Below are 22,219 nucleotides of genomic sequence, written 5' to 3' on the forward strand. Positions count from 1 at the left end.
TGCCACCATATCTTGTGAGCGGAGAATTTGGTTTAATTTTCTTATATTCAGAATTCTTTCTTTAATGGCTTTTAAATAGTGTGTGAAAAAATTGCAATCAGCCGCAATTTTGTTTTCCTCTGAAATATATCACAGCTGTCGGAAGAAAACCTTGCACCCCCAAATCGATAACTTTATATATGTATATAAACTTTTTTTTTTTTTTTTGTGCACGAGTTTTCATGTCTGCTTGAGTTTAACTCCAGCTAATGCTGACAGTGTTCAAAGTTCTGTCTCTGCAATAAACTTTTTTCTGACTGAATTAATTAACTGAAAATTATTGGCTGTTCCACCTCTACATTAACCATTCAACCATGTTGTCTCCCCAGGCTTTGATGGTTCCCACTGTGAGATTGATGTCAATGAATGTGCCAGTTCACCCTGCCTTAACAACGGCAAGTGCATAGACCAGGTCAACCGCTTCGTCTGCGAATGCCTTCATGGTGAGAAAAGTTTGCACACATCTCTGTACCATACTTCTTTCTTGAATCTGTCACTGAAGTTTCAAACGCCACATTTTTGATTGTGGTGCAGCAGAGCAAAGAAGATCATGTGCACTTAATCTTCCTTTTTATGATCCCCTGCAGATTATTTGAAGATGTTAGTTGATCAGCTAATTAATAAGTAAAATCACTGGTTTTCCATAACTGTTATCTTGCTGTATACCTTAGCCAAAAAGTTAACCCTACCCTAATCCTCTACCTGGCCAAGCTTTAATGCTGTAGACAGATAGCAGCAAACTAGATATTTAACGTTTGTCAACTGAGCAGTGATGGAAAATTCTGCTGCCACCAGCATCCAGCTGGACTTTTAAGCAGCAGCGTAAGCAGCAGCGGTAGAAGAAACTGGATGTTGATTTTTTTTGTTTGTTTGTTTTTGGACAAAAGCATAGACACTGAATGCTCATAGCTGAAGTACAGGCATACCCATTCATGTACAAAATCCAAACTTCAACAAAATAGACACCATTTAGATGTTTTGAGAAACATTCATGTGTTAGGAATACTGCCCTAGGATAGATAGCATAGTGGACAACACCATTGCCCTGCGTGCAGGAAGGACCGCCACTGTCAAGCCAGTTATACTGTCACCATGGCAACATGCACATGGATGCATACCGCCATACCTGTTGCTGTTTTGCTTAATTTTGCTATGAGGCACAAAGAATTGCAAAAAAAAATTGAATCTTATTATTTTGTTTATTTATGAGCTTATATATCACTCGGATGGATTGCTAACATTGCTACCATGCTCCATAGACAATCTACAGTGGGCTATCCAGACGTAGGGCTGCTCTTGTTCTCTCAAACTTACACGCCTTTCCTCCTGTTCGTTTTTCATGCATATGTGCGTTTGTGTGAATGTTTATTAGGCTTCAGCGGAGAGACGTGTCAGGTGGATGTTGACGAATGTGCCAGCACTCCGTGTCAGAACGGAGCCAAATGCATCGACCGGCCCAACGGCTACGAGTGCGAATGTGCAGAAGGTATGGAACTACACACACAACACTAGAACTACTGTTTTAGACTATGTACATAATAGATTTCGTTTCTATGTACACACACATACATGAAACAGGATTCTACAAACTGCTCGGCAGAAATGTTCCAGAGTCATATAAACCACTTCTGTTCTAGAATCATTCAACTACCATGCAGAACTGCTCTAGAAAGACACAAACCACTGTCTCTAGAAGCATGCCAACTGCCGAGCAATACAATTCTAGAACCAATCGAATCACTCTATAGGACCGTTCTAGGTTCATGCATGCCACTATTTATAACTGTTCTAGGATAATCCAAAGCACTATATAGAACCTTTCTGGAATTATGCAGTCTGCTATACAGAAGTATTCTAGATGTATACAGACCCCTGTATTTAGAAGCATGCAAAATGCAGTACAGAAACGTTATACTGTAGCATTTTACAAAGTGCTAGTAGAACTGTTCCAGAATTGTAAAAAACAGCTGTACAGAACTGTTCTTGAATCCTCTGAACCACTGTCGGGAATTGTTGTGTATATATATAGACAAATCACATGGACAGGATTAGTATACAATCATAACCAACCACTGTCCCCTAGAAGCATACAAACCGCTGTGCATTATAGTTCTAGAGCCATTCAATGCACTATATAGAACTGTTCTAGAATGATACAGTGCACTATGTAGATCCATTCTAGAATCATACAATCCACTGTACAGAAATGTTCTAGACTTATATAAACCCATGCCTCTAGACACATGCAAAAATACAGCACAGAACAGTTCTAGAATCCTACGAAGTGCTGTGTAGAACTGTTCTAGAATCCTCCTAACCACTGCGCAGAACTGTTCTATAGATATACAAACCGCTGTGCAAAACTGTTTTGAAATTATACAAACTTATGTACAGAAATATGTGAGAACCATACAAACCACTCTGTAGAAGTATTCTATAGTAATAGAAAGCACTATATAGAGTCATTCTGGAATCCACTGTACAGAGATGTTCTAGAGGTATACAAACCCCTGTGTCGAAGCTTGCAAACCGCAGTGCAGTACAGTTCTAGACCCATACAAAGCAATATATAGAATTGTTCTAGAATCGCACAAACCACATTTTAATCCTTCTGCACACGCTGCGCAAGTCGCTGTGCTTACTGAAGATGTGTGTTTATCTAACCTGTCAGAGTAAATGTGCTGATCTAGGCTCAGTTTGTCTTTTATGTGTAGACCAGTAAGGTTATATAGACAGAATGGATCTGATCTGCAGCCAACATCATTATTAAAAATGATCATTCTTTGTTTTGAAGTAGACGGTCTATATGATCTCTTTCTCTCACATCCCGCCCCCCACCCCCAGGTTTTACAGGCACTCTGTGTAATGAGAACATTGATGACTGTCACCCGAAGCCCTGCCACCACGGTGTGTGCAAAGACGGCATCGCCACATTCACTTGCGAGTGTTTCTCAGGGTATATGGGCCGTATCTGCAGTGAGCAGATTAAGGAGTGCCACAGTGACCCCTGCCAGAATGGAGGCCGGTGCATTGACCTTGTTAATGAATACCAGTGCAACTGCCTGCCCGGCACAGCCGGTAAGTCATGGGATTCACATTTACACAAATACACGCTGCTTTGGAAGCTTGTCTCTTTAAAGTAATAGTTCATACGTACATGATTTCCACCTTAACTAAAATGTGATTAGTCAGCTAAAACCTTTTAGATGTCTGAAGCTTGCTTCTTTTAGAGGAGACTCCACACCTCAAAATTTCTAAATTTACTTCAAAAAATACCTTTTGGCTAAAGAGGAACAGAGTGGGACAGTGGCTGACTCTGGCAAAAGATAACTGGGTCACTGACTGACTAAGCATAACTTGCAGCGCTACATATAGCCTGTATCATGACTTAGATATGTCACAATAAAGCTTATCATGAACTTTGCTTAGTGAAATAGCAGTAAGTAATATTGACAGTTGGCATTTAGTACATTTCTCATAGTGCGGTAACAAACTACACTATATTTCCCAAAAGTATTTACTCACCCGTCCAAATCATTGAATTCGGGTGTTCCAATCACTTCCATGGCCACAGGTGTATAAAGCCGAGCCCCTAGGCCTGCAGACTGCTTCTACAGACATTAGTGAAAGAATGGGTCGCTCTCAGGAGCTCAGTGAGTTCCACCGTGATCGGACGCCACCTGTGCAGCAAGTCCAGTCGTGAAATTTCCTCACTACTAAATAGTCCACAGTCAACTGTCAGTGGGATTATAACAAAGTGGAAGCGATTGGGAACGACAGCAACTCAGCCACGAAGTGGTCGGCCACGTAAAATGACAGAGCGGGGTCAGCAGATGCTGAGGGGCATAGTGCACAGAGGTCACCGACTTTCTGCAGAGTCAATCACTACAGACCTCCAAACTTCATGTGGCCTTCAGATCAGCTCAAGAACAGTGTAGAGAGCTTCATGGAATGGGTTTCCATGGCCGAGCAGCTGCATCCAAGCCTTACATCACCAAGTGCAGTATGGTCAAACATTCCCATAAACACACTCCTAACCCTTGTGGAAAGCCTTCCCAGAAGAGTTGAAGCTGTTGTAGCTGCAAAGGGTGAGCCGACATCATATTAAACCCTATGGATTAAGAATGCGATGTCACTCAAGTTCATATGCATGTGAAAGCGAATACTTTTGGCAGTATAGTGTATATGTGCAAGTACTTGTGCTTTGCAGTAAATACATGTGCTGGATTACTGAGCTCCTGTCATTGAGCACAAAATCTTGCACGTTTCACTATTTGGGAAACATCCCACCCTCCTGCTGAAATGGAGATTTTAATGGAGACTTTAAAAAAAGGTAAAATGCTGGAATGTCGCCCCAGTATGTTGTAAAATGTTGACAGTAACACTGCATAATGTATTGCTATCTATAAAGGCACAATTAAAAAAAGAAACGCATAAATGTATTTACTCCAATAAAAATTACGATAATTATCGTAGTTTAATGTCGTTTCAAAGTATTATATTTTTTTCATGATGGGTGTAAAAAATCGCTAGTACTTTGCTGATGTCTCAGCAGCAAGTGAGCTAAATTTCCCATTCAACCTTAAATGGTACAGCAGCAACATTCTGGCGCCTCAGGTGTCAGAACCGCTGCACCATTTAAGTTCCAAGGGGAAAGGGAACACTCGAAAACAAGGGGTAGGGGTAAAAATAAGAAATAGGATTTTAGAAGCAAACTTTGGACCTCAGCCGTGTCCTGGCTGATCAACTACATTTGAGGCTGGGAGGAAACTGCTTATGTTTCAATTTAGGCCAAACTATTGTTTTAAGTGTATATGTTTAGTCTGATTTGTATCACTGAGATCTGAAAGCAGCCGAAAGATAGAAGTAGAAAGAGAGAACTAGGGAGTACAGTTACTGAGAGTCGGTCTCTGACTGTCCACCAGCAGCTAGTAAAGTGTACTACGCCCTCTGGTGGACATTCAGCGCATTAAATAGAATAAACCTCCTTGAACATGTTCAGTATTATGGAGCATATCGCAGCTGTTGGAACAAAACCTTTTTCAGTTTTTTATATTGATTAAGGCCCAATCACGTTTCATCTTTTTACCCTTGCGCCTCGCCTCTTGAGTTACAAGGGGTAGTGGTTGAGATCTTCCTCTATGAAATGAGGCCCTCAAATAAAAGAGCATCACTTCATTAACAGCTACCAGCGCTGCTCTGTAGGCGACCCTGCCCGTCTGCAGTGACAGTAGAGGAGGGGAAAGTTCAGCTCCTCACTGCTGGGCTTTAGTTACATTTAGGGGGTCATACGCCTTCAAAGAGGGGGCAATTATTTATTAGTGCCCACCGATAATTCTTTGGTGCTACGAAGTTGAAGTCAGATATTCTGTCTGGTTCCATTGACTTACATTAAAAACACAGTAGGTTTTTTCCTTCTCCTGTAAAGTTTCCGTGGTTTTCCTCCTACAACAGCCTTATGATGTGGTTTTAAACTACAAATTCAAGAAAATTGTTGCCATTTAAAGGCTACATTTGTGCCAGAACATACTTCTAAATGCAGATCTAGTGTAGATGATTCATTTGAACCAACCTGCAGCAGATTAAACAGACTGATGAGCTTTCCTGTCAGTAAGCCTAAGTAATCATTGTGTTTACTTACTACTGTGCTATAACTTTCCAAGAAGTGTTGTTTTTTTTTTAATATAAGTTAATGTAACAAATAATTTCAGACCATTTCTATTCGTGAAGTGTTCTCACAGTGAAAGGAGAATAAATAACCCCCCACACCCCCTCACTTGGATGTAAAATGCATGTGACAGCCTCATGAAACAACGTCCTGTGAGTGTAAAGCCTGAAACAATCTGTTCAGGTCTCTCTGCTTGCCTGAGTGCTCGAGGGGATTTACGCCTTCTCGCCTTTTCTAGGTGTGAACTGTGAGATCAACTACAATGACTGTGCCAGCAACCCCTGTCTGCATGGCTCATGTGAGGACGGCATTAATGAGTACAAGTGTGTGTGCGAGCCTGGCTACACAGGTATGTATACATACATAGCTAAGTACTACACATTTGTTTTCACATTGCATTCATAGCATGTATTCCGTGCATTCCATTCCAGTCTTGGTGAACTACTGTGTGAAAAATCTAATGAATGTCTCTCTGTCTGTCCCTCTCTTGCTCTTCACCTCACTCCCTTTTTCTTTTTCTCACTTTTTCATTCGTTGTCTTTTTGTCTTTCATTCTCTCTCTCTCTCTCTCTCTCTCTCTCTCTCTCTCTCTCTCTCTCTCCAATGTCTCCCTACCTGTCCCCTCACCCCTCCCTCCCTCTCGCTCTTTTCCCTCCCTCTCGCTCTTTTCCCTCCCTCTCGCTCTTCTCCCTCCCTCTCGCTCTTCTCCCTCCCTCTTGCTCCTCTCTCTCTCTCTGTCTCTCTCTCTCTCTCTCTCTCCCTCTCTCCCTCTCCCTTGCTCGCTCATCCTCCCGCTCTCCCTCCCTCTCTTTGTCTCTCTCTCTCTGCTCTTTTCTTTCCTTGTCAACTCTCCCTCCCTCTTTTCCACTTCACCTCTCTGTCTCTCTGCCAGGTGATCGATGCAGCGTGGAGATAAATGAATGTGACTCTAACCCGTGTCTCAGCGGTGGGACGTGTGTGGATAAGCTGAATGGCTTTCAGTGTCAGTGTCCGGTGGGCACTCACGGGCTGTTGTGCCACTCTGGGGTGGACCACTGTGCCCCAAAGCCCTGCAGACATGGAGAGTGTGTGGAAGAGCAGGATGGGTATGTAGATATTGATACTGTAAATAGTTGTGGGACAGTATGAACTCTGTAATGACAGTAAACTCTGTAATGATATCAAAGCTCAAAATAAATGTTTTTTTAGTGTTAGTGTGGTATCAGGGAAAAAAGCAGTGGTTTCTGTTTGCTTCATACTCTCACACTTTCCACTGAACAGGTACCGCTGTGAGTGTAAATCTGGATTTGAAGGTCAGAACTGTGAGCTGGAGAAGAACGAGTGTGAGTCCAACCCCTGCCAGCATGGAGGAGCCTGCATGGACAGGCTGAACAGCTACATCTGCAAGTGTGCACGAGGGTTTGTTGGTGAGTGTGTGTTTGTGTTTGTACATTTTCTGGACAAGGATGTGCTGAAAAATCAGGATCAACAAAATGCTCCTGACAAAAGCTCCATGTTTGTTTTTGTATAAAAAAGATATTCTTTTGTTCTTGTGCTTGAAGTTAGGGTCTGATTTATTTTAATTTAACATATTTGGGGGGCATAGAAATATATATAGGACACAAATTTCAACTAATCAGTTTCTCTCTCTTTTTCAGGTATAAACTGTGAGAGAAATGTTGATGAATGTGCCTCAAACCCCTGTTTAAATCAAGGCACTTGTCTTGATGGGGTCAATGGCTACACCTGCCGCTGCACTTTACCTTACACAGGTAAATCACACATGCTCTCTCTCTCTCTCTCTTCCTGACTTTTCCTCTGCTGAGGACGGATGAGAGAGGTTCAAAAGTTTAACTGTGCGTGGTGAACAGGTTAACGTTCAGAAATCCGACTTTAAGCTTAAAATATGTTACTAAGACAATTCTGGAGACAAATTATTCGCACATACAGAAGTAACACTGTGTAGTGCACCGTACTGCAAGTTTTTAGTGCCTGCTGTGCCCCCTAAACACCAAAAACCTCCCTAGAAGTTAAAAGCTCTTCAGTAAAAAAACAAAAACCCAGTCATATGAGTGTGCATGAATAATAGTAGACCTGCCCACATTACTCTGATGGAATGCACCCAGATGCCTAGTTTTGATCACTGAAAATGGGTATTAACCATTAATTAAAAAAAATGTTTTGATGCTGTATCTTTAGAGCCTTAGTGCTCCTGTCTCATTCACTCACACACTCCCTTTTCCAACACGCATATACAGGGAGGTACTGTGAAGAAGAGTTGGTCCCGTGTTCGTCTCAGCCATGTAAGAGAGGAGGTGTTTGTCAGCCGTCGCTTGATTACACATCCTACACCTGCAGGTGTCCCATTGGCTGGCAGGGTGAGTCTGTTGGATTAGATTATTAAATCATGCTCCTTTAACTTCTATCCCATATGTATTTTATATATATGTACCTATGTGTAATAGTGTGTCCCATGTATCAACATTGTTTGCAGTTTTGTCACAGCAGCTATTATTTACATTCTTTACATTGTGTGAAATGATTAATGATGAATGGACCAGTAAAAATGCACCAAAATCTCTTTCCATGGAACATTTTTGCACTTTCCTGTAAAGTAACTATTTTGGAGGTATATATGTATATCACTGCTGTTGGAACAAAACCTCATATCTCCAAAATGGTAACGTTACAGGCAAAGGAAAAATTATGCTTGATTTTTAATGTGAATCAAAGGAACCAGGTTTTTTTACAAGTAATTTTGGGCCGTTTCTTTTGGTCCATTCATCGTGAAATTTACACACAATGTAAAGGGCAACAGGCATTTTGAAATTACAGCAAAAAACTATAAAATGGAGACATATATACACACACACACACACACACACACACACACATATATACACACACACAGATACATACACACACACACACACACATACAGAGTTATATGCAAAAGGGTCAAATGGCGTACATCCTGTACAGAGAACACACGTCTGCACATTGAGACAGATTTTCTAAGCATACACTTTCATTTGTGTGCAGGCGCCCAGTGTACAGAGGATGTAGATGAATGCCGGAAGAGTCCGTGTCAGAACGGAGCTCGTTGTGTGAATAGGCAGGGCAGCTATGTGTGCGAGTGCCAGGCTGGGTACAGCGGCGTGAACTGCCAAACCAACATTGACGACTGCAGCTCCAGTGAGTTCACCTCTGTAACATGCAGACACACAGAATAGTGATCACTGACTTCAGTCAGTGACTTAAACCTACATAAGCATTTGTAAAGCCTTCATGGTACGTGGTAAAGCAAAACTCAGTCAAGGGCCTCAAAATATGCTCACTTTTGTTTAACTAGCCTGACTGTCAAGCTTTGGCATCAGCGTTATGTCACGTGACATAAAAGCTGGCAAATGCAGCCTCACTGACAAATATCGACCCGATACCGATACTATTTATCAGATCGGTGCGATCTTTAGTTCATATGGCAGTAGATATATGTTGATGTAACAGTGCAAAGGAAACATAAACCAACAATGCAAGCTTTTAAAACTAATATGAATTTGTGGACATAATGCAGCAACCACTTTATTACTCACTGTAGGGACATTAGCAATGCTCTGTGATGTATTTATGCATTTAGATGAATATATTATCCTCTCTGTATTTTCAGACCCCTGCATAAATGGCGGTTCATGCGTAGATAAGGTGGGTCGATTTTCGTGCGAGTGCAGGCCGGGTTTTTATGGAGAGCGATGTGAGCAGGAGGTGAACGAGTGCGAAAGCTCCCCCTGCAGGCATGGAGGAACCTGCACCGATTACGTCAACAGCTATACCTGCCAGTGTCCGCCCGGCTTCAATGGCATCAACTGTGAACGCAACATTCCCGAATGCACAGAGACGTAAGCGCCTCTTGAGATGTCTTTGCTTAGTAGTGAATTTGTAGTTGTACTTTAGTTGAAAGCTATTCACTAATTTTCGAGCTTGAGGAAAATAAGAGCCAAACAAGAGCCAAAAAAAAGGTTTATGCCAACATTTTGTTACATTTTATTGTACTCTGTACTTAATTATTTAATATTTTATATTGATGATAAACTGTTTGGTATATTACACCAGAATAAGCCCTCTATTTTCTCCACAATTCAAAAATAGTATTTTGATTTGGTACGTTAGTAAACCTGTGCAGTAATTAATTAATTATTAGCATTTTAGCCAATTATTATGCCTAATTAGAAGGTATTCTTGGAAGAAAGGTATTACATGATTACAATTTAAAACTGACCACAACTGTTGATTATAGCCATTGATCTTTCTTTCTTACTCTCTCTTTCTGTGCAGCTCCTGTCTAAATAATGGGACCTGTGTGGATGGTGTTAACCACTTTTCATGTCGTTGCCAACCCGGTTTCACTGGCCAATTCTGTCAGTATGAGATTAATGAGTGTGAATCACAGCCCTGCAAGAATGGAGGCACCTGCACAGACGGCTTGGGCACCTACCATTGCACCTGCCCCATAGAGTACACTGGCCAGAACTGTCAGGTACACACCTTACTGCAACGAGTGTCCACACACGCAAGCACAAATGCTAGGTGGCTTTGCACACACAGACACACTTTTGCACTCAAATCTGTATATCACATATGAGTATTCATTTCCACTCTCTTCCCATCTTACTTACCATGTACACAAACTCTGTATATGTATATTGAATATTTTCGGTGTTTATCCCAAAAATCAGTGATGGCAAGTTGCTCAGTAGTGCCCTGCAGTTTTAGAGTGATCTGAGAGTTCTGATTGACATCTGAAATTATCAACTTGATCCATTTCTCCAGTTAGAGGTGATGAATTTCCCCCTGAAGAGCTGATGTGATGTTTTTGTATGTTGTAGTCTCTGACGGATCTCTGCAGAAACGTGCAGTGCAAGAACGGAGGTAAGTGTGTCCAGCAGGAGACCACATGGCGTTGCAGATGCCTCCAAGGCTGGACCGGACTCTACTGTGATATTCCCAACATGTCCTGCCAGAGTGCTGCCATCAGTAAAGGTGAACTGCTTCAATAAAAACCCCATTGCTCTCCAACACATCCCACAATTCATTGACAAAATCCCACCCAACAAATGCCATGACGCTTCCACAAACCCCATGACAAACTACATTACTCTCCAACAAACTCTATAACACTTCCGGAAACGCTGTTACACTTCAGTAATCCCTGCCATTCAGGAAAAACCCTTACTTTACAACAAACAGTCCTATTCACAGACAAACCCCATTACTCTCCAAAAATGCATTGTGTTCCGACAAGTTCCTTTAAACTTGAACACACCACATTACTGTCCAACAAACCATGTTATACTTCAACAAATCCCATTACACTTCGGCAAACTCCATTGTTCTCCAACACACCCTACCATTCACCAACGGCCCCCACCCTTACTCTCCAAAAAAGCCCATTACTCAGTAACAAACCCACCAACAAATCACACCGTTCTCCAACAAATCTCCCAAATAAACCACACCATTCTCCAGCAAACCCCAGTGTTCACTAACAAAGCCTTGTAATCTTCAGGGTACCCCATAATTCTCCTCAAAACCCAATTACTATGCAGCATACTCTATTATTCACATATACCCTTAATCGCCTGCAAACCCCATTACTTTCCAGCGTGCCTTCTCCTCCAAGCATCTTTACTTTCCAACAAACCCCAATTTTCACGTCCATACCCTTTTATCCGCCAGTGAATTTCACCATTCAAGACCCACATTCTGATGTTCTCGCTCTATAAATCATCTGTACATATATAAAACACTTGTGTGCATACATGTTTGTACACGTGTAACTTTAATATAACTGTGTGTTTGTGTGTGTTTCAGGTGTGCCAGTGGAGCGAGTGTGTCAAAACGGCGGCCACTGTGTAGATACAGACAGCACGCACAAGTGTATGTGTCAGGTGGGCTGGTGGGGCAGCTACTGTGAGAAGGAAATCGATGAGTGCTTGCCAAGTCCCTGTAGAAATGGAGGAACCTGCATGGATTACCAGGGTGGCTACGGCTGCCGGGTGAGAGCTATTTACAGCTGTTTAACATTAGCAAACCCCTTGGATGTATAAAAACTCCCATACGACAGTAGAGTACTCAGTTATTGTTAGTTTACAGCTTTAATGAGATAAGAAATACAGTACAGTGGAACTTTAAAATACCATTTCCATAAAATACCAGTTTCCATAAGAATAAATACATCTTAGATTGGAATGACAAATTTTCTGTATGGCTGTATGGACATGGTATTTAGTATGTAAAGACAATTTCCATTAATTTGTCCAGGTCTAGCGACAAGTGGGAAATGTATGAAAATTAGAAACCCCAATATCAATAAAGTACAGACAGTTTTATCCCTGTAATATTTTCCTTTATCAGTGTCTGTATCTATAATGCCTTTCATCATCTCTGTCTTTTCTTCTCTTTCTCCTTATTCCTCTTAGTGTAAGCAAGGTTATCAGGGAGTGAACTGTGAGTACGATGTTAATGAGTGTCAGTCTAACCCCTGTCGACACGGAGGCACCTGCATCAATCTGGTCAACCGCTTCTCCTGCTCCTGCCCTCCTGGCACCAAAGGTAAGACCACCAGGGGACTCTGGTGAAAAGTGTGAAGGTGCTGTCTTCTTGACAGGTTTTTTTTTTTTTGTCAGTAGCAAGTTGTGTAAAAGGATGGGGGTTGAGAATCATGTGCCCCATTCACCAGCCATTCTTAAATACCCACTTACGCAGTTTTTACCAAGATGTTTTCTTATTAGGGATTTGTTCTTAGGTAAGAACAGAATGTACACACACAAGAGCACAAAGGTGTGTTCTGCGTTTCAGGAGCACGTCATGAATCTGACGTAGAATTTTTCTTAGGGCCTTTCTCAAGAACAAATTTAAGAAAAAACTTAGGACGGTATGTAGAATGAGGCACTACGTTATTAAATGATTTCACAGCGTTTCAGAATTGAAGCATTCTAGATGTTATTAAATTAAACTTCTTAAATAATTATGGAGTCGTCTGCATCTCTGTTCATCTAAAATGCGTGAAGTTTTTAGAGCTTCCTGCCAATTAGGGCTGCAACAACTAATCGACATTATCAGTAACACTGGCAGTTAAAAATAGTCGGCAATAATTCAGGTTGTCATTTAGTTGGCAATCAGAGATGCAGCACATGGACCTTGACATTTTCCTGTGCGATGCTGTGCAGTACGTTAAAGAATATGCACTGCATAAACTCAGCAATAATAAGGTACTGAAATCTTATTAAACCACAGGCAAAAGGGAAAAACAGCTCATGAATGAACTACATTTTAAAACTGTTTGTTGCAACTGTTCAGATCTGCTTGGCTGAGCTACAGAGTAAACTACAGCTACGTTCCTCTCTCTCTGTTTCCGCCCAGGCCTTCAGTGCGAGGTGAACGTGGATGAGTGCTCTCCCGAGTTTGGCCCGCGCTGTCTGAATGGTGGACGCTGTGTGGACGGTATTGGCCGTTACACTTGTGTGTGTCTACCTGGATTCACCGGTGATCACTGTGAAGGTGACATCAATGAATGTCTCTCTGCCCCCTGCAATGCTCTGGGCAGCATCGACTGCGTCCAGCTGGCGAATAACTATCAGTGCCGCTGTCGCCTCAGTTACACAGGTGAGCTTTGTTTCATTTGCTTACAGTGATTAAACACTGAGCCACATCATTTTATTACTATCGCTTTTCAAGTCATCTTTTCCCTTGTCCCTCTTCCTGGCCTGTGCACATATGCAATAAGATGTTTAGCTTGATAGTTCAAGGGGACCAGATTGACTTAATTATTCAACGATTTTGATGTAAACAAAGTCATTCAGAGTAGTTTGGTGTGAAATGCACTTTTCTAGAGTCAGAATTGCTCACCATTATAGTTCTAGGAGCCAAACATGTATTATGTCTATTGCTACATAAATCCTACATACTACAAATATCACCACTTTATCTGCTATTCAAAATGAACTTATATGTGTGTCATAAGGTTTTACATGTCACACTGATAATGATAAAATAACATTTTTGGTACAATTTTTTCCTTATAACACCCTGCATGTACCTCTCTGCCCTGCCTGCGTTTCGTGTTGTTTGAGTTGGTGGTCAGCGAAACTCAGAGCTTACAGTCCTGGTTGGCCACCGTGCATATCACTGTTAGTCGTTAGGGTTAGGGTTAGGCTTACAGACTGTCTGAAGTAGCTATCCCTCCTCATAAACTGGCAAGCAGGGTAGCAAGTAGTGTTTTTGACACCACCAGTTTTATTTTGGATAGCAGATAAAATTAGGATATTTGTAAACATACAGATGTCTGGCTCCTAGTACTACAATAGGGATCAAATTGCCTCTGTAAATTTCCCTGGAAAGACCCATTTTAAACCAAACCACTCTGAATGATTTTGTTCACATCGAAGCCATTTAATGATTTAATGTCCCTGGTTGCATTATATCATATGTAAAAGACTGTATTTCTTGTTTTTCTATAATTTTCTGTCAAAATATTAATGACTTTTGCCCTGCCTATAAACTGTCCTCTGAACTTCGGTTACATAACCAAGCACCAGCGGGCATGGAAGTTAATATAACCCTGTAAAATCACATTTCGTTACTCCATGTAACACTGAGAGAACACGCTAGCTCAGAAACACTGTCTACAATGTCATGTATGAAAGGATAATGGAGCATAATTTCTGCTAGTATTATGGTTCAAAAGAAACAAACTTCAGGTGTCTTGGCTGGTTGAGTGCATTTAAGTGAAGAAATTCCCAATTCCCGTTTCACCAAACTATATATATTAATCAGAGCTTAATTACAGCGTTTTCACTAATGGAGCTGTGGTAGTTAAATGAATACGGTGTTACAGATGTATTCTGGACTGGTGTACATGTGAAAGCTATATTATCTGTGTTAGATGGTGGTAGGTGTGTGCTGTGTTAACTGTGCTGTGTTCTGATGTTGTGTTGTGTCTTTCAGGTCATCACTGTGAGTCAATGGTGGACCTGTGTCAGTCGAAGCCCTGCCACCACGGAGGAAAATGCTCCATGAACATGAGCTCAGTCCATGGATACAGCTGCACCTGTCTCCCTGTAAGTCTGCTGCAGCTTGCATGTCCTCTTTCTGCTTTTTTATTGTGTACTTTTACTTTCTTTTTCATATTCTTTTGTCTTTTTTAACTGCTGTGCACATCTGCTCTGGGACTAATCATGGCTCATTTCTATGCTGTGTCTATTTAACATTAGCGAGAGAAGTTTTTCTGTCAGTGTAAGAAATCACAAACTTCTTTTTTCCCCTGCTTCTCTTTGTGCTCTATAAAGAAAGCATGCCTAAGTGTCTCTTAATGGTTAAAGCAGCTGCTTCTCTAACCGCTACGCATTCTCTCCATTTCTTCACGCCTGCACTAAAAGGAGAGGGCCAGCTCAGGTATGCCTTTTTTTTTTTTTTAAAGAGATCTATCTCCAAGTTCAAACCCTCACACTCCCAACTGTTGTGCTGCTGTGTGATGGAGTGACGTGATTCTCCTGTTAAGCAGCTACATTTTGTAATTCCACCAAGCTGATATCAACAAACCACCACCTCCAAACACTCAGCAAGTTTGCTGTGTTAAGCCTTGGGTTCTCTGCATCACTTTTAAAGTCTTAACAGATTATAAAATGACTGGGCGTCTCACTATGACTGGCTGGTTTTTCCAGATTTTTTTGGGTGGGAACTCAAAAATGATAACTCAAAAGAACTGTTGCTTTCTCCCATTACTAGGAGACACAAATAATTGAAAGTTTAAATGAGGCTCATGGATTTAAAAGTGATCATATTGGTATTTTTTAAAGTTTTAAATGTACATAAACTTGATCATGCCTTAAGCTCGGCTCATTGAAAAGCTTCGCTCCACATGTGAGTAACTTTTACTTGCTGTGTTTTCTTCTTTCGTGCTTTCAGTTTTCATTGGTTGTGGCAGTAGTCGGTTCAGATTAAGTCGATGATCAGTTTACACTAGTTTACACTCATGGGAGGCTAAAAATCGGAGACTGCGCCTCTCCCACAGTACTTGACTGTCTCTCCAACTGTTGACTCTTACTGACCTCAAGTCTGCAGACTACAGCCAACCAGCACAGACTCAACCAGACTGAGAATCGGGGTCAAAGTCGTGCAGTGTAACCCCAGCTTTTAGAGGGCATTGATGACGCCTTTTTAAACATGGAGTGTGATGTCTTGTGCTTAAGAAGCAGGTCACGCTTCTTCAGGGGCGTATTAGCACACCTGATTGACGAGTAGGTTTGCACAGGTTAGAGGAGTGCTTACTAGTCACTCACTTAGTGTCCAGGCCTAGCTACACGTTCCTCCATTTCCGTGGAGCTGCCGTGTAGCGTGTCTGACGGGTTCTCTGTTTCTCTCACAGGGCTACACTGGCTTTAACTGCGGCGACATCGAGGGCTACACATGTGCCAACCTGCGCTGTCAGAATGGCGGGCAATGCCACGAGTCATCTGGGTACCCACAGTGCCAGTGTCCACCAGGCTTTAAAGGCACACGCTGCGAAATCCTCACAGACCCATCATCCTGCCAGTGCCGAAATGGAGGCATGTGCATTAAAGACCCCCACAAGCTGTCTGCCTTCGCCTGCCATTGTCCTGCGGGCTACAGCGGGGAGCAGTGCCAGAATGTCATATTTACACTCAGCCCCTCCTGCCCATATGTGGAGTGTGAGGAGCGGGCGGGCGACAGGGTGTGTGACCCCCAGTGTAAGATTCCGGAGTGTGAGTGGGACGGGGGCGACTGTACGCTGCACTGGCGCCGGCCTTGGGAGAACTGCACGGCCTCAGTGCCCTGCTGGGACCTTTTCCATAATGGCCACTGTGATCCGGAGTGTGACAACCCAGGGTGTCTCTTTGACAGCTTTGAGTGCCAGAAAGGATCTTCATCCACGCCCAGCGTCTGCAAGTACGTACCTCAGCCAGATGAGGGTAATGTGTAAATTGCCTGCATGATTGTGATATAATAGTGTTATAATATATAACACATGTTATATATAATAACGATGGATATATAAACAACAATACATAGGGGAAAAAACTACAGTACAGATATTAAAGGATTCGTATTTTTATTTTAGTGGCACTGGTTGTAATCAAGCTACAGAAAAACAAAATATTGTGATGGGTTGTGTCTTGTGAGACCTGCTATGTGTAGCAATAGAACCCTAGTCTAGAAAATAACTACTCAGGTTATCAAGAAGCAGCATTGGTAAAATTTCACCTGGTCAAGTGGTCAAATGATTTGTTCTGTTGATTTTCTAGGAAAATAATTTGAACCCTTTACAATGAACCCAATACATATGGGATGTTTTCTAAAAATTCAGTGCAGAGTTTCAGTATCATATGATTGTTAACTGGCTTTTAATTTTTCATTATTTGTTGTTACTTATTAAATGGTCTAATTTTGACTGCTAGTAAGTCTTAAAATGTAAACCGTAAATGTGCTCATTCACAGCATTTAACACTCTCTCTCTCTCTCTCTCTCTCTCTCTCTCTCCCTCCCTCTTCCTCCCCCTCTCCCCACAGATATGATAGGTACTGTCTGGATCACTTTCAGAATAATCACTGTAACCAGGGCTGTAACACAGAGGAATGTGGCTGGGATGGTTTGGACTGTTCGAAGGACACTCCTCCGCAGTTAGCCGACGGGACGCTGGTCATCGTGGTGCTGCTGCAGCCCAGTGAACTGCTGGGGGATCTGAAGGGTTTCCTGCGCTCACTGGGGATGCTCCTGCACACCAACCTTCAGGTCAAATTTGACGACCAGCAGAAGCCGATGGTCTATCCTTATTATGGTGCCGATCAAGACTACACGAACACCGGCTCTGACGCCATGAAAAGGCGGGGCAAGCGGGAGCTGGAGAAGGAGGTTATTGGGTAAGCTTACCAGTTTCTTGATGTCATAAAGGCTACGTTCACATTACCAGGTTGAAGTGGAGCAAATCGGATTTTTTGCCCTAATGTGACTCGGATCTGGTGTTTTCAGGGCTGTGTGGAGACAAATCTGATCTTTTTAAATCCGACCTGAGTCACTTTCATATGTGGTCCTAGATTGGATATGTATCTGATTTGTGGTCGTGCGACCTTAACGTGATGCACAGATCAGAATTCATATGCTTTTTTTTTCCGCTGTGCGTGCGCCATCATTCAGCGTTACCATGGCAACAGTGCTAAACAGAAGTTAAAGCCTGTAAATGGTGGAAAAGCAGCTCATCTCACCTTTTTCTCCTTCGTCTGGCTCTAATAATGAAGCTGAGAGCTGATCAGAGTTAATGGTCTTCTCAGTGAAGCTCGTTCTGCTCGTTAGTTTGTGCAGTGATTCAGTCACGTGACGTTACTGAGTAGGATGTGCGCATGGGGGTCATTTCATGGCGCCGGTTCATCACATTAATGACAGGTTTGAATCTTTTATCTAAACAAGTATGAAAGATCATGTAAAATAGATTGAATTTCAGCAAAAAATCTGATTTGAGAAATGAGGCTGGTAATGTGAACGTATCTTAAAAAAAATCCTGTGGTGTGACCGAAATAAATCCCTGTCTGCATTTTAGGGCACTCTTGCATGTTTCTCTTAGGCCTTGTCTAGATGTATCTGGATGTTTTTTAAATGTATAAAAGAAAAAGAACAAGAGGGAACAACGTTACAGCTGTGATTTGGTTGCAGAGTCATGCTGTATGAATTTGACTCATGTTTTGTCTTCTTTCCCAGGTCGAAGGTATATCTGGTGATAGATAATCGACAGTGTGCGCAGAGCTCTAGTGATTGCTTGTCCAGTGCGGACCTGGCTGCTTCATTCCTCGCTGCAGAGTATCTCAAAGCAGAGCTGCCGTATCCCATCTTAGCTGTGCAGAGTAAGTCAGGACAAAAAAGTCTGTTCATTGCTACAACTCTTTATATCTAGCTAATGACACCTTTATATATAATGCAACTGTCACACATTAGAATGTAGCTAATAACAAGCAGAGGTGAACAACAGAAGGAATTAAAAATGTAATCAATAAAATGACGATGACATCCATAACATGTCTGTAACATGATTGCTTATATTTTATTTAAGCTAACAATAAAATGTCACTATATATATATATATGTGGGTCATTCCATGGAAATGGCACATTTTGAGTCCTCATCTCCTCTTTAGGTGTATTTTATCTACTGGGTCACAAAAATCTATATTTTAACAGCTTTACACATACATTAAAATATCTCCTTTAATACAGTGTATTTTTTTATTTTATTTTATTTTTTTAATGAGAACTTTGTTTATTTATTTATTTTTGCTGACACCACCTATTTTGTCATGTCCCTCATGGCCTTCAACGAAAGTATACTTAGAATATACCAAATACAACTATAAAAAAGTCCATATATTTTGATGTCAACCTAAACAACTGTCTGTGTTTAATTGTTTGTGATATTATTTTTCAAAATTAATTTGATAATTATTTATTAAAATCACATTATTTAGTTCTGTACCTAAGTAACCCCTCAACCCCGTAACACAAATGAATCTCCCCCACAAAAACAATGGTATGATCCATATGATCCATATACATCAAGAAGTGACATCACTCAAGTCTTTTGGACAACAGGACAGCAAAGACAGGCAAGTGGCTTCCTTCTTTTATTTAATTTTGGTCATTTATCTTGTGATATTGTGGTCGCCAAACTCAGTGACTCAACACCGTCACATGAAAAAAAGATAGAAAACTATTACTTATAAAAAAAGTTTTTTTTATTTCAAAACTATATGCTAATTCTGAATCTCATGCATGCCATGTGCTCTCTCTCTGGTATACAGCATGTAGAGCAGCGGCCTTTTTGTGCAAAAATCACAACCCCTTCACACTCAGCCCCGTTACATGTTTGACTGTGAGGTCTACATATCAATGATACATTTAAGCAAAAAATTTGAAAATGTCAAAGTCCAATTTGAACCATTCTAGTGGAATGACCCATATATATGTATGTATGTGTGTGTGTGTGTGTGTGTGTGTGTGTGTGTGTGTGTGTGTGTGTGTGTGTGTGTGTGTGTGTAAAATATGTAAACCTAAAGTAACATGCCAGTAAAGCAATATGAAATTATCATAAATCTAAACTAAAACTAGAACAGGGTTTCTCAACCACTGGGCCTTGAAACACACTCTGGTGGTCCTTAGGCCGTACTGACGCATTGTCAGTGGTCCATACTGGGCCTGAGACGGCACTTTGTCATAAAAACATAAAAGAATTGGCTTAACAATATAAAAGAACTATGAAATGTTTCCAAACGATAAACAACATTAATATGAAGCCTCTGAAAACAGAAGCCAGCTTTCTGCCTTTTCTGCCTGGGTTGTAGAAACATTCCACTGAGTTCTAGCGTTGGTTGATAATTCAAGTTTACTGATGCATGTTGCATATTAAAATTTCAGAAAAATGACATCTATAAGCAAAAAAGCTGTGTTTTTGTCTTGTCTTATTGTGGGCCTTCATGCTTTTTAGAGACAAATGAGGGGCCTTGAGGTGGTAAAGGTTGGGAACTCCTGACCTAGAAGAACACTCTCTGCTTAATCTGGCAAAAATAAATTTCCCTCCTTCGATCTGTTTGTTTTTGTTTTTCCACTCTCTCTTTGTATGTTCATCTTTTATCAAAATACATTATTTCTTCTATCTCTTCCAGGCGATCCAGTCATATCTGTGCCTGAGAAGCCTCTTCTCTATCTGGTTGCTGTGGCAGCAGGCATCATCCTGCTGATCTTAGTGTTGGGTGTTCTGGTTGCCAAACGCAAGCATGGCATCCTTTGGCTGCCCGATGGCTTCCTGGCCAAGAAGGACAGTAAACGGCGTGAGCCGGTTGGTCAGGATGACTTCGGCTTGAAGTGAGTCAGAGACTGCTACGTTTTGGGAGATTCCACAACTTTTAATATGTGCTTTAAATTAGTAACAGAAAAGATTTTACTTGATGACTCAATGTCAATCCATATCTCTCTGTCTCACTCACTCTTAGAAACTTGCAAAAGCCACAGGATAGTGGGATGATGGATGGCAGCGTTGGTCATCATTGGCCAGAGGAAGAACATGTGCCCAAGAAGCCACGGGTGAGAGATACACACATCTACACCTGCACACACCCATACATACTCTCTGATGCTTTTGTTAGGCCAGGCAGGTATACATTTTTTACCAGACTCATATATACACACACTGACCAGCCACTTCATTTAGCACACCTTCTTGAATCTACTCTCATTGTCCATTTTATCCATTCCACTTACCCCATAGGAGAACTTTGAAGATCTGCAGTTACAGACTGTAGTTCATCTGTTTCACTGCATGCTTTGCCCCCTTTCACCCTGCTGTTCAGTCGTCAGGACTACCACAGAGCAGGTACTTTTTGGGTGGTGGATCATTCTTAGCACTGCAGTAACACTGACATTGTGGTGGTGTGTTAGTGTGTGTTGCGCTGGTGCAAGTGGATCAGACACAGCAGTGCTGCTGGAGTTTTTAAACACCTTAGTATTTCTGCTGGACTGAGAGCCAAAAATATCCAGCCAACAGCGTCCTGTGGGCAGCATCCTGTGACCACTGCTGTAGGACTAGAGGACGACCAACACAGACTGTGCAGCATCAGATGAGCTGTCGTCTCTGACTTTACATCTACAAGGTGGACTGATGAGGTAGGAGTGTCTAATAGAGTGGACAGTGAGTGGACAGTGAGTGTTTAAAAACTCCAGCAGCACTGCTGTGTCTGATCCACTTGTACCAACACAACACGCACTAACATGCCACCACCATGTCAGTGTCACTACTGAGAATGGTACACCAACCAAATAATACCTGCTCTGTGAGGGTCCATGGGGGTCCTGACCACTGAAGAACGGGGTAAAAGGGGGTAACAAAGTATCAGAGAAACAGATGGACTACAGTCTGTAACTGTAGAACTACAAAGTGCTCAAATATGGTAAGTGCAGCTCATTAAATGGATAAAATATGTAGATGAAATTTACATAAATTTGCCGTTACATTACACATTTACATAAACCTACTGTAAAAAAGCACTTTTCTTTCTCATGAAAAGTCCGTTTTTGAGATACCTGATTTTCTTCAAAGAATGCAGAAATACATGCAGTCATAATCAATATTTTAAAATGTGATGGTAGTAATACTTAGTTGTTACTTTCCTTCGCTCTCTGTTCTCGTTCTGTTTTCATTTATTTCTCCTTCTCACTCTCTCAGCTGGAGGATAAGCCCTTGTTGCCAGTAGGAGTGGATGCTGGAGTGGATCGTCGGGAATGGACTCTACAGCACCGTAAAGCTGCTGACATCACACTGACCCCGCCCCAAGCAGATGTAGACATGGACTGTCTGGACGTGAATGTAAAAGGGCCAGGTATTGACACGGCATCAACATGAACGCTTTCTTTAAGCCTGAATGTAACTGCTTTCTTTTTTTTCAGCGTCTGCCAGTGCTGGAGGTTAAATCCACTGATT

The 22,219-nt window shown here is 41.7% G+C and overlaps 1 protein-coding gene across 1 annotated transcript in view; it reads left to right on the forward strand.

Annotated features, from left to right (window-relative positions):
- notch2 (notch receptor 2) overlaps positions 1-22,219 on the forward strand; it is a 93,752-nt gene that overhangs the window by 63,963 nt on the left and 7,570 nt on the right. The window contains 22 exon segments of the mRNA XM_037535693.1: positions 369-482; positions 1,412-1,525; positions 2,884-3,117; positions 5,946-6,056; positions 6,600-6,792; positions 6,968-7,113; positions 7,345-7,458; positions 7,945-8,064; positions 8,729-8,881; positions 9,354-9,582; positions 10,019-10,220; positions 10,570-10,723; positions 11,555-11,739; positions 12,163-12,295; positions 13,106-13,348; positions 14,690-14,802; positions 16,110-16,651; positions 17,272-17,622; positions 18,455-18,597; positions 20,409-20,607; positions 20,736-20,826; positions 21,965-22,118. Coding sequence (XP_037391590.1) covers positions 369-482; positions 1,412-1,525; positions 2,884-3,117; positions 5,946-6,056; positions 6,600-6,792; positions 6,968-7,113; positions 7,345-7,458; positions 7,945-8,064; positions 8,729-8,881; positions 9,354-9,582; positions 10,019-10,220; positions 10,570-10,723; positions 11,555-11,739; positions 12,163-12,295; positions 13,106-13,348; positions 14,690-14,802; positions 16,110-16,651; positions 17,272-17,622; positions 18,455-18,597; positions 20,409-20,607; positions 20,736-20,826; positions 21,965-22,118 — 4,038 coding nt within the window.

The sequence above is a fragment of the Pygocentrus nattereri genome, chromosome 28, assembly GCF_015220715.1.
Source record: "Pygocentrus nattereri isolate fPygNat1 chromosome 28, fPygNat1.pri, whole genome shotgun sequence".
Taxonomy (NCBI): domain Eukaryota; kingdom Metazoa; phylum Chordata; class Actinopteri; order Characiformes; family Serrasalmidae; genus Pygocentrus; species Pygocentrus nattereri.